Consider the following 13262-nt stretch of genomic DNA (forward strand, 5'->3'; position numbering starts at 1 on the left):
ACCTGACAGCCATTGGTCGACCAGTTTCTCTAATATATGTCTCTATGGCTTCAGTTGAAGCCTGTACATCAAGTGACGGCACCCATCGACCTATGTATCGTTCTCAGCATGTTGTAATTACCTACCAGCTCACTATCATAGACTCGCACTGCCACTACCAGGTATGTGACAGTGTGATGGTAGAGCATTGGACTGGCGAGTGGAGTTCGAGACGGGATAACGGCGAAAAACATTTGCGATTGTCAGGGGTGATGCGGGAAACAGGTCATACCATCGCTCATGCATGAGTATCTGACATACTTAGTCACATTTCACTGTATCAAGCGTCATACCATGAGTATCTGACATACTTAGTCACATTTCACTGTATCAAGGGTTATACCATGAGTATCTGACATACTTAGTCACATTTCACTGTATCAAGCCTCATACCATGAGCACCTGACATACTTAGTCACATTTCACTGTATCAAGCGTCATACCATGAGTATCTGACATTCTTAATCACAATTTACTGTATCAAGCGTCATACCATGAGTATCTGACATAGTTAACTGTGCCAGGAGCCGATTGTGAGTAAGGTAAAATAAACAGAAAGTATTATATTCTTATTCTACATGCAAGAAGTTTTTGTTAAATCATGATTAGAACTATCCTGCAGTGGGTGATGTGTAATGGGCTGTGGCTGATGTGTATTCAAAATATGAGCGAAATCGATGGAATAGTTTCTGAATTATTGCCATTTAAGGGTGTGTCTGGCTAATCATGCACGGTTGGCAAAACCGATGAAAATAATGAAAAGCCTTCGGTATTCAATGTAGATCGGGAAAAAAGGACCTTTAATTGAGGGAGGAGTGATATGTTAGTCATTCGATTGCGTGAGAAAAATATCACAGTTGACAGTTCATATATATTTTCCGGGCAAGTTGTCCTCGAATGAAACGGAGTAAACATGATTATTCCGAATAACCTTATCTCCATCAAGGATTTTGGTGAGAGATGTTGAAAATAAATATGACAGTGTTTATTTTCATGGCATTTATGTGTAACATACTCTGAAGTTGCACCTTTTCTGCGGTGGCTTGTCTTAGAAAAACATTGATGATAAGTGTCGAAAGTCATATCGCATGTTTCCAAGAGTCTGGGGCTTTGCAATAATTTCTCATATACATGTATTGTGTTTTGTGAAGGGCGACTGGTGTGTAACTCGTTCAATCTGATGATGGTGATATGTATATTTTCTTTTTCACAACCGGAACAAAACTGTCCAGTAGAACGCCTTTGTTTTTTTAGTTCTACGAGATTGCGATACCTCATCCACGACAAGGTAGGGATAGGTCAGGACCAAATTAAATATCAGTTCAACTGATATTCGACGATGACATCTCGTCGGGCGTATATATACATGTTGTTTTGTACATGTTGTTTTGCAAGCACAATACATACAAGGCGTTTTCCGTACCGGGCTGGTCGAATCCTCACGTGTCCTGAGATCGGAGAACGCGATGCCGGTGCTTTGATTTCGAGTTGACATGTCACCCATAATTCTATGCACATATTATGGAAGAACCGCCAGTTGGTTTTCTGATAGTGTCTCAGGCGTGCACTTCAAATCCATGAAATCTATGTTGTTGGATAGGAAAATCCTGGCTACTGATATCGTGTCTTCCACGTTCATGGTGACTCTCTGCAGATTGGTGTAGGCCTTCACATTGACCGACTCCTAAACGGAGCAATCGGGGCCTTGTCGTTGCTTGGACCACCAGAGTTTGATCCCGTTCACGCAAGATTTCAACTATGATGCAGTGCGGTGGTGCGATGAGGAAGACTTGGACGACCAGCGTTGAGTTCAGCGGCAGACTTTCTATGATAACATCCATACCGTTGAATTCCAACACCACCCGCAAATCCACGTTTTGCGTCCTGGGTTATTTTTATATGTCTTGTGGACTGTTTTGTAGCGACATTGGAGGTTTGGACATTGGACATTGGACATTAGAGGTGCATCACATAAATCATGACCTGCGTTCCTGTGTTTGTGATTTCCTATAGATAGTGATTCTTGTTTTCCGTGAAAATGAGGGGAAAGCCGAGCATGATGTTGAGCATCCAGTCGATTCGAGATGGTAAGAACGCCCATTTGTCGTCGTTGTCACAAGACTGTACAGCACGTTTCTAGCAATGAAATGCATGGGATCAACGTGGTCTAGTTTGGACAGTTTGCTGCTGAAGGCTGGGGATATCATCCATTCGTCCTCGTTGGGGAGTGGAGTTCATACTGCATGTTGCTGACCACGATACTGATGAATTTGCCTAGGTCATTGTTAATGTTTCCACTGTCGTAACCAGCAGACACTTCGACACATCTGTAATGCTGTTTTTAGCTGCAAGGCGTGCAGCTTGCCACCAATGCCGGCCTCGTTGAATCCACGGGTGCTCCCGAGATTGGAGATAGCTATGTTGGCGCATTTTTTCAGTCACACGGTTCCTGGACCCGAAGCTTGTTTGACTTGCAGCATGACGCTGAGGTATTCAATATTGATGGGTTCATGTTTTATATCTAAACCCAGTAGTTTCAAGTCCATGATGTTGCCTGACGTTAATTTCTTGTACTGCAGTGGTGATAACGAATCTGTGCAACTTTTGCTGATTTTTTTCTGTTTTCACCAGCATGGCTCTAACCGCCGGAAGTACGACGATGACAACCGCCGCCTCGATATCCCCCGCACGTGCAGGCAATCAATCAGCAGCACGCCAGTTGATGGGCTTGCGATGGGCTTGTGTCTCATTTGGTTAGAAATTCTTTAGCAGCGACGTTCGGCATTCCACCGCGGCGACAACAGGTTTTGTCGGAGCCATGTGACCATTTTGGCACCCATGAGATGATGCTGCCAAGGATTCCCAGATGTACTTCGGCTAACTGTATCGGCAAGCTTGGCAAGGGCCTGGCCGAGAGATTTCAGATGTTTATAATCCAGTCTCCGAGGTCCCCACCTCATGGTCCGCCGAGGTCCCCTCCCGTCAGGGACCTGATCAAGGATGATATGATGTCAGCCAGTCGTCTTCGTTAGGACTCAGTCGATGGTTTCGCACATGCAGTTGATTTTACATTGAAGAGCTTCTCGGTCGGCAGAAGCTGCTCCCATTCGAGCTGATCTTACCTTGTACAAGTCATGCAACGTCTGCTCAAAGAACGTCTGCTTGTCTCATCATTGTTGTCCGCTTGTTTGAGGTTCATTTTCTCGTACACAATGCGGTCGTTGAGCACGTTCAGTCATGCAGCAGAGGCTGCACATCGAAATCATCCATCAGAATATCGTCCATTTTTTGTATTAAACAAATAATGTTCTAGATGTAACATAACAAGCATGTCAGAATACGAACGAAAACTCTATCCTTTCTGAAAACGTAAGAAACCTCTCGGCATTAAAGCCGTGCTTCAGTCGGGGACCGCACCACCATCAAGAAAACCACTATCAAAATCAAGGGGAACGAGGTGCTTAGCATCAACGACAGCAACGTGTTTTACTGCTACGAGCATCTCTGGAGAACGGTGAAAGAACATACTGACAATGCGTACCAGTTCATCAAGGACAGTACCAAAGTGACTCGATTGTGGGTGGGGTACTGTTTCTCACCGGATCAGCTCGGCAAGATCACGCTGGCTGAGCAAGCCATCGTCAGAACTGTTGTTGCATGCCGGTCGACTCTGAGCTGCTCAAAGGACAGAAACCATTTCACCAGGCCGTGCTAGTGGACAGGTTGGAATACAAACTCAAGTTCAACGACTATGGCAAAGTTGTGCGCACACTGAACAGGGATGCTGGCATCTACGCCATCAACATCTTAATAAGGTTTGACATGGTCACGAACTCCATGGACGACTATGAGACAGCAAAACGTTTATCAACCCCAAGGTCCTGAAAGTGGAAGTGACCAAGGAGGCTTGAGGGCTCATCAGCAGTGGGATGAGATAAAAAAAAGACTACAGGTTATCAAACGCATGCTGAAGACCAACGCAGTGGTCCGGCTTTCAGTGTGAACAAGGCCTATATGGAGAGAGCGTTGGTAACGATGGACCCAGACGTACATCTACACGACTGCTTGCACACTTACAACCACAAACTGAAAGAAGAATAACCGCTGTTCCTCCAGGACAACTGGAGCACCAACAGGGGTATCATCAAAACACACGAAGCACAGTGTTTAGGTGCTGACGCAGTATTTCAACTCAGTGCTGAAACGTTTGAGGGAACAAACGCAATTCGTTCAAGGAACGCTTGTGAGAAAACAAAGAACACAACCGCGTCAATACTGTCAAAAACACTGTCAAAAACCAGCCACCTCATAGCATATCAAATCTGCCAGCTTAAGCAAAACATAGCAAAAGTGAAATTCAACCCATTTGAACTTGTCATCATGTGCACCTTGACTTTCATCTTGCTCTGCATCGGAGTTTATTTTATTAGACCTAAATATCTTGTGTTACATTATAAGATGAAGTGCGATGACCTGTTTCCACAAATCATGATGGAAGATAATAATAAAAGCAGCAGCGACGCCAAGCGAGGGAGACTCAGCGTCAAAATGAAGCCATAAGATCGGTCCTGACACAGATCTACACCAGCCTGGTATCGTATTTCCTTCCCATTGTGCCTGACCGTCGACTTTACCTGTGCGAAGATCTCAAGAACGATCTATTCATAAACCACGCTTGGAGCACTGTCAGCTGTACATTGTACCACAAACAGGCATGTCTTTGGGTCCGGTGATGGTGGCTATCATCATGGTGAAGCAATGTCAAAGGTTATAAGGATGATGTCAGCACCACTGCACAAGGTGTTAGAGGAGGAGGAGGATGCTGCCGTCTCCCTTGAACAACAACAGACTCCAGATGAATAACAATGAGTGATTGATACTGTCAAGTCCAGTCACAAAGGCTGGTTAATTAAACAGAAGAAGAGGAAAAATGATAAAACTTATCGTCAATAGACACCATACACGAGAGCTGCAGTGGTGACATTGTCATCAACAAAGACATTTCTATACAAATTCCTGATGATGGCATCATCGCCACCACCGCCGTCAGCATCTAAAACAAAACCAATTAGGAGTAACCCTCACATCATGTCATAAAAAATATCCAAGGGAAAAACGTTCGTCAACGATACATATCACGCCACCGTATAGCGTGCTGGGCACAGTCTATGCGCGCTTGAGCAAAATGATCACCAAACAACCGGCACCCTAGCTCCATTTCACAAGATGTGGGCATGCTCGTGTTTGACTTGGGATTGTTGACAGCCACCAATGACATGCTCGTCAAGCAAGGCACCATCCCGGAAAACGTATTGAAGTAAAAGTAAGGTTAATTCAAGCATCATCATGGTCACGACCGTGATGATGGTCAACGGGGCATTATGCTCTGGCCTTTTCATGGAGCAATAACCTTTTCTCCTAATTGCTAACGTCGAATGTTGCCCAAGTGGAAGCCGAACGGAAATGTCACGACTAGGCCATGGAGAAACTGTAGGCCATGCAAAGCCACGTGTGCCCAAAAGTGCGTTCGGAGAATCAATGTCATCATCAGCCGACTCACGCAAAAAACATGCCGTGAAAACGTATCAGAAAGTCGAAGACACCATGCAAGAATACTACCTGCTCACCAGCAAATGGTTGGAACCTCTCGGCAGTGCACCCACCCACTAAGACAGCAGGACTAGCAGCTGATATTCGTGGCGCTGGTTTGGTCGCGATTGTGTTCTTGTCCAAAAACTCAGACTAGAGTATTTCTATTTGTGTATGATCATGGGATGAAAAACACCTTTTAACTGCATGTTTGCACTTATTGTCAAAAAACCGAGACCTACGGCAAGATATACACTGCTGAATTATGTCCATCTGAAAAGGTTTATTAAGTACACACATGAAGAGTGCGGCGAAGGTGTGAAATGCCATTATCACCGTTGCAAGGCCCACGAAGCAGACGTTGTCCATGGCCATCTCATTTACTTGACGAAAAGAGACTAATGAACACAACTGACTGCTGAGGATCAAAAACTGACGTAAATCTAATGGACAGTTTAGGAAACAGTCGCTTTCTCTTAAATTTTTTAATGATCTCACAGTTTAACTATCCAATGTATTGGTGGGATTGTTAACACTTAACAGTGAGACATAGTTCGCACACCAACAATCTACCAGAGATCCTATAAGACGTTTGGCATCACATGTGAAAAACATAGCCACCGTCCGAGATTTGAAAAAGCTTGACAAAGAACACGGACCGATGGCTTATTCCCGTTTGAGGATACCTCACGAACCACTTCCCACGATGAAACAACACAAGTTCCTAGCAAAGGTGCGTTGGCTCAGAGGTTATTCGTGCACAAGCCAAACTCCTCGAACTGCTGGAGGAACACAAACCCGCGGAACTTTGGTTCGTGCACACGAATAACTCTAAGTATTTAAGAAGCTGGAAGACATTGACGACCTCAAACCCCTGATCGCCGAAAAAGTCGGCAACGAACTGAATCACCTGGGAAGCCTCAAATTTCGAGTCGTCGTGAAAATGTCGCTGGAAATACAGCAGATAGACAGTATCACCAAGTCTCACTTCAGATGCAAACAAGAAGTCGTGACCCAGCCCGAAACCATCAAAGCATCCATCAACACCTCGTTTGCAAAAATATGACAAACCCTGGAATGCCCATGGACTCAGTGACAAACCCACCCCCATCTCCCAGATACCAAAACCAGTGTGACCACATCGCCATCAACGTCTTTGGACACAAAGGAAACAAAACGATCATGCACATTCTCAGCTGCCTGATGAGCAAACAGTATATTAAATAGATCCATCGAGTTCACCTGTGTGAACAGTGCCTTCTGATGGAATCGCACCGGCGGACTGTCGGGGCGTGGGACAGACGGCCGTCCTAATCGACATGTTGACGAAAAAGGACAACTTCTTGAAATTCGTCAATCACAAACATCAAATGTACATGCCTTACATCGTTTATGCCGGCTTCAAAGCCCTTATCAAAAACGTCGCTCTGTCCTCGGACAAAAACATTACGCACCAGAAGCTTGTGGGTTCGGTCACGTGGTCGCCCGATCTAATGGACGAACGAACGTTCCTGTCATCTACCGAGGTCCCTGCACAGCCGAAACATTTCTAACTTTCTTACAACACAAGAGAACCGTCAGAGAAGAGTTGTCGTATCCTGCTCCCATGTGCATGACATGGCAGAATAAACTCGCTCACAAGAAGGCTAAGAATTGCCACGCGCGCGACCAACTCCTGCATGGGGATGTTGTGAGAGATTATTGCCACGTCACTGGCAAGTACAGAGGCGCCGCTCACAACGCGTGCAACCCGAAACTCACAGTCGATCCCAACACCATCAAAATCCTCGTCACGTTTCACAACCTTCGCGAGTACGATTCCCCCTTGATCACGCAGACCATCACGAACGTCGACGGCAAAATAAGGTGCATCACCATCAACATGGAAAAATCTCTTTCTCCTCCAGCGCGTTCTCGTTTGATATTGAACACAGACTCATGATAAATCTACATATCAAACTCGCGAACACATGGACACTTATATTGTAAGTGACACAAATATCGCTGTGTCACCAAGTCAACCCCTGCAGCAATGCCATATAGCTTTTATGTAGCACAGATATCACCGTGTCACTATGTCAATACCTTTAGTACTACTATATAACTTCGTAAGTAGCCCAGATATCACTGTCACTATGTCAATACCTTTAGTACTACAACATAACTTCGTAAGTAGCCCAGATATCACTGTCACTATGTCAAGGTATGGCAAACCTTCACAGTATCTTCATATTATATAGCGGTTGTCATGGTTATTGTCTGTTGGGAGGAATCGAACATTTTCTTTGCCCTGCAAAAACATTTCTTGTTAACATTGAGAAAAATATCCGGGTTATTTTTGTTCGAGAACAGACTTGTCTTTAAACGATACCGCCCCCTTGAACAGCAAGTTTTCTGGCCCTCACTCTGATCTTTTGTGTTTATCCAGGTGGCATGGTAGCAGCAATTTGCCTTGGAAGTACCCTGATGATCATCCCCTTTTCATTGCTATCAAGGTACCAATCAAGAAATGCTTGCAGGAGTCAGGTTATTGAATTGAAGGCACAACTTGAGCAGGCATTACAGCAAATCCCGGCATCTACAACAACAAAACCAGCAAAACCTTGTCGCGATGCTTTTAAAGAAACCTTTGAGAGAGAGAAACGATATATATGTTGTGGCATGCGTGGCGGAGTGGGGAACTTCATGTTTGCATACGCCTCGGTGTATGGAATGGCGACAAAGGTCAACAAGTCAGTGCTGATCCAAAAGAACAACCTTCTTCTGAAGTATTTCCGGCTAAAAGCCAAGATTGTCAATGACCTTTGTGTTTGCCAAACAGCAAAATTTGTGCACGAGGGTCCTCACTGCCAGTTCAATAAGAACTTGCTGAACCTGACAGAGAAAATAAATTATAGGCCTTTCCGATATTTTCAGTCGTGGATGTACTTCCAGCATGTCGCAGACGACATCCGCCAACAGTTCAAGTTCCAGGACGAAATGCGTGAGAAAGCCGTCAATATTATAAAGGTAACAAACATAAGATCGTCTTTTGCGACACCTTGTACTGCACACGCTCTCTAGTAGATTCTAAAATCTATTTCTGACACGAGCACAACAATTTAAACAGCTCGAACTAGAGTCCTTAGATTGTCACTATATTTGTCAACAAAACACACACACACAGACACACATACACACACACACAGTTCCTATTAAACAATTGTCATTGTATTGTCTACACAAACACACACACACACAAACACACACATAGCTCCTATTAAACAACCGTGATTATCATTGGATTTATCAGTAAAACACACACACACACACACACACACACACACACACACACACACACACACACACTGAGCTCCTGTTAAACAACCGTGATAGTCATTGATTTTTGTAAGTAAACTAAACACTTCAGTGCAAAATGCGACGCAAACATGATGTGTATTAGCAGCACGGTGGATACATTCCTGTTTCAGGGCTCTCGAGAAGCGTTTGTAAAACAGCAAAGAGGCAGTGGCCATGACAACGTAACGATTGTCGGCGTGCACGTGCGCAGAGGGGATATCACCAAGTACAAGAAATTTGTTGAGTACGGATATATGGTAGCTCCCCCGCAGTACTTCTCCACGGCCATGACGTATTACAGGAACAAATACCATACAACATTGTTCTTAGTGTGCTCGGACGACATAGGATGGTGTAAGGAAAACATAAACGGAAATGACGTTATGTTCATCGAAAATAATCCATTCGAAGTAGATCTCACTGTATTGACCCAATGTAATCATTCTATCATGTCCGTGGGAACATTCGGTTGGTGGTCCTCGTTCCTGGCAGGAGGCGAGACAGTCTACTATAAACACCCAGCTAGGGACGGAAGTAAGTTCAGGAAGATCTTTTCAGAGGATTACTCCGACTTCTTCTACCCCGGATGGATTGGTATGGAGTGATGAACCACGGATATGGGTGTGACGTTGTGTATGTAGTTGATGTTTATTGTGCAGTGTGCGAGGTTGGGATTTGTTTGTTGCTTATTGGTTCGTTTTAATCTGTGATAACTATATATTTCAAAGCACAAACTTCGAAGGATCTCTTGATGATATAAGATTTGATCATTGCATTATTACAAAAATTAGATTTGTTGAATGAATTGTAATATACTAGCCACATAAAAAACTGTGCATTTTCAAAAGATTATTCTAGTTTATAAGTACGATATCAATGTCAAAGGTACATATAAACTTTAATGGAGGGATCATGAGACCATAACAGGTCGGGAGAATTTCAACTGAAAGGTCAATCACAATGACGTCACGACGGCCATGGGTCAAATGGGTCACACGACCATGTCACAAGCTCAATAACGTGTATGTCCACCATCGGCATTGAGAACAGCAGTGCATCTACATCGCATAGAGTTTATGAAACGTGCAAGGAAGGCTAGTGGGATGTCACGCCAGATTCTCCCAAGTTCAAGGTCAAGGACGTTACCTGGAGGAGAAGGAGGACGGCGTAGACGTTGGTCCATCACGTCCCAAACATGCTCTATCGGGGAGAGATCCGATGCATTTGCAGGTCAAGGCAGCAAGTCAAAGTTGTTGTGTTGCAACCCTTGCTGTGTGAGGGTGGGCATTGTCCTGTTGGAATGTTAATCCAGGGCCATGACGTTGCAGAATAGGAATTGCCACAGGTCAAACAATCTGATCCCTGTAGCCCACACCAGTTAAGTTGCCCTGAACACTCACCAAAGGAGTTCATTGGCGTGCTGTTATTCCACCCCATATCATCATGGAACCACCACCAAAGCGATTCCTCTCCAAGACACAGGCCTGTGCATAACCTTCTCCCACGTACGCGTCTATAGGCACGTTGACGTCCATCACTATGGGAAATGTTAAAACTCATCTGTAAAAACAACATTTCTCCACCAAAACAAGGGTCTGCGGACGATTTCGGCACCACACTCGGCGAGCTTGTCGATGATGTTGTGTCAGGCTAGGTCCTTTTTTCGGGACTTTGTGGTCTGATCCCGAGATGGCGTAAACGTTGTCGAACTGTGTTGGGGTGAATACGCCGACGTTCTGGGATGGTCCAGGCAGTCATCACTGCAGTCTGAAACCTGTGGCGAAGATGGGTCACCCTTATCCATCTGTCCTGTCTTGGCGTTGTTACATGTGGACGTCCAGAAAGTGGCCGGTGAATGACGTCATTTGTGCTTTTGTAGCGTCTCACCAGTGTAGAAATGGTGTTTCGGTAGCAGTGGAAATGTGCAGCCAGTTGTCGTTGAGACTCCCCCACGGACCATCCCAGTGTCCTCATGACGTTGTGCTGACGTTGGCCTTGGCATGCTACATGTATGCGTTTCAATAGCCGTTTAATGTTTTGAACGATCGCAAGGACAGGGGCTAAGCTTTCCTAAATGACAGTATTGTGTAGCATTCATTTGATCTGTTTCTCTTTCCCGGAATGCACCTGCAACAACGTATTTGCACGGCTCAAGGACAAAACAACTGACGTCACGGAACGTGGCACGTGCATGTATGCTGGCTACATGTCACTAATCTTTGAGTTTAAATCCTTACGTGTCTACACAGGTTTGATAAATTTAGATTTTAATTTTTTTGTATGCACAGTTTCCTTATGTGCCTAGTATGGTTGAATGTTCAATATTTATGTCTTCGATTGTGAAAGGCTGTATCCTCAAAAGGGGGTACAGTACCGTAAAATTATTGTTCCCCTGAGAGGGTACGTAAGTCACAAAACTTTCAAGTCAGTTTATACTTACTAGGGTTTTAAAACGTAGTATTCTTTTTCATTTTTAATTTGGCTACAGTTTCTAACCAGCATATGTACCTCAGTTTTGTGATATATGGACATTGTTTGGATATCGCCAACGTAAACAGACATTCTACATGGAGAAAACAGATCCTCGAGGCTGGAGAACATTTTATACCAATGAGGATGCCCTCTTCTGTCGAAAGGTTTTACCCTCAAATGCACGGTAGAAGTAATCAATACAGAAGTGATGTATATCACATAACTGTAATGTTTGTAATGTTATATTGTTATCTTACCTTCATGTAAACAACAAAACAAAAACCCACTTTAATTTCATAGGTCAGAGGCGTTTTAACAAGTTTCCGTGTCACCCCTCCCAACTGAGTGACAAGTCGGAAAAAAAATACCCGCTGCCACGTTAACGGCCAATCTGTACGCCGAGTAGTTATATCTTATGACGATATAATATGACGCATGCAGTGCCCGTTGTTTGAAAACCGTTCAGTTAACTGTTCTTGAGTCCACTCTAGCGCATTTATTTTACCGACTTTCACTGCATTATACATTGAATCGTTTGCACACTCAGTTTATACACAATTTACCTTTCTTATAATATTTTAAGCTTGTCAGAATATGTTTCACTGATTTTTAAAACCCAGTCGTGAGACAGACGCCATTTTGTTTACATTTGATATGGCTTGAAGCAGTCTTTAAAATCAAATATGTTCTATATTTAACATGGTGGTAGGATAGATACGTTGTATGCTTCTCCCTCTAATGACGTTAGATGTACGCCTCTTTTGTAGCAGTGTCAGGAAACACTTGTACAAGAAGACGTATACGAGAACGTATTACCCTCGAGAGGAGCAAACAACTTGTATTGCTTGAGCATGTCTAATTATGTTTCAGATGGCACTTGTCCTGAACCTCTGTGTTTACCATGTATATCAATGTGTGAAGTATTTTCTTACTTTTGTGATGTGGGATAGTGGTGTTCAAAGTTGAAAAATAAACTCACAATCGATCCCTTTCTTGAATTTTGAAACATTCAGCCACATTCCTTTGTGTTTTGAAACTACACATGGTATTGTAATTCAGCTTGTCTCAAATACTTTGTTTAAATATATAAAGAAATTGCCTTCTTCGAGACAAAGTTTCTGTGGTAACTTTACTGGACCCAGCCATAAACCCAGCGATCTCTTTGCACGTAGTTTTAAAATCAAGTACTAAAGAGAAGTGGATTTGTCGTCGGATTTTAGTGAGTGAGTGAGTGAGTGAATATTGAACGTCACATCGGCAATGTTTCAGCCATATCGTAACGAGAACATTTAATACTGAAATGGAAGATATGCATTTCATAAATAAGCCTGTCGTCAAACGACAGTAAAACATCTAGAATATCACAGTTACAATTTAAAACTAGCGTGGAAAGTTAAAACTAATATATCACTATCTGGACAAAGCAATATAAAAACAGGCTATAGATCTCCGACAACTGAAGGTAGATCACCATACTAGGGACTATGGGGACTTACAGCACCTTTGCTACCTGCATGGACCCAAGTTGGATTTACATCATCCCTTCAGCCGCTGAAATGGTAGCCAAACTTAAAATAACATGAATACTACGATTAAAAACCTGGAAGACTTAAATTTACATCAAATGTTTTGGGACTTACGTACCCTCTCGGGAGGACAATAATTTTACAATACTTCAACCCCCTTTGAGGGTACAGCCACTAACCATTCTAGTTACTAATCTTAACTACCAATCATTAAAATGTATCTATCTACAGAAACATATCGCTCACAATTCAACCATGAAATCGATTTCCTTTAAAAAACCAATGATTAAATGACAA

At 43.5% G+C, this 13262-nt stretch overlaps 1 protein-coding gene across 1 annotated transcript in view; it reads left to right on the top strand.

Annotated features, from left to right (window-relative positions):
- The window catches only part of LOC137273105 (galactoside alpha-(1,2)-fucosyltransferase 2-like), a 73870-nt gene extending 64236 nt beyond the window's left edge, over positions 1-9634 (top strand). The window contains exons 2-3 of the mRNA XM_067805561.1: positions 8057-8637; positions 9099-9634. Of these exons, the coding sequence (XP_067661662.1) occupies positions 8062-8637; positions 9099-9572 (1050 nt within the window). The 5' untranslated portion in view covers positions 8057-8061 and the 3' untranslated portion in view covers positions 9573-9634. The remainder of the gene's footprint in view (positions 1-8056; positions 8638-9098) is intronic.
- Positions 9635-13262: the final 3628 nt, after the last annotated feature.

Source organism: Haliotis asinina, chromosome 2 (genome assembly GCF_037392515.1).
Source record: "Haliotis asinina isolate JCU_RB_2024 chromosome 2, JCU_Hal_asi_v2, whole genome shotgun sequence".
In the NCBI taxonomy this organism is placed as follows: Eukaryota; Metazoa; Mollusca; class Gastropoda; order Lepetellida; family Haliotidae; genus Haliotis; species Haliotis asinina.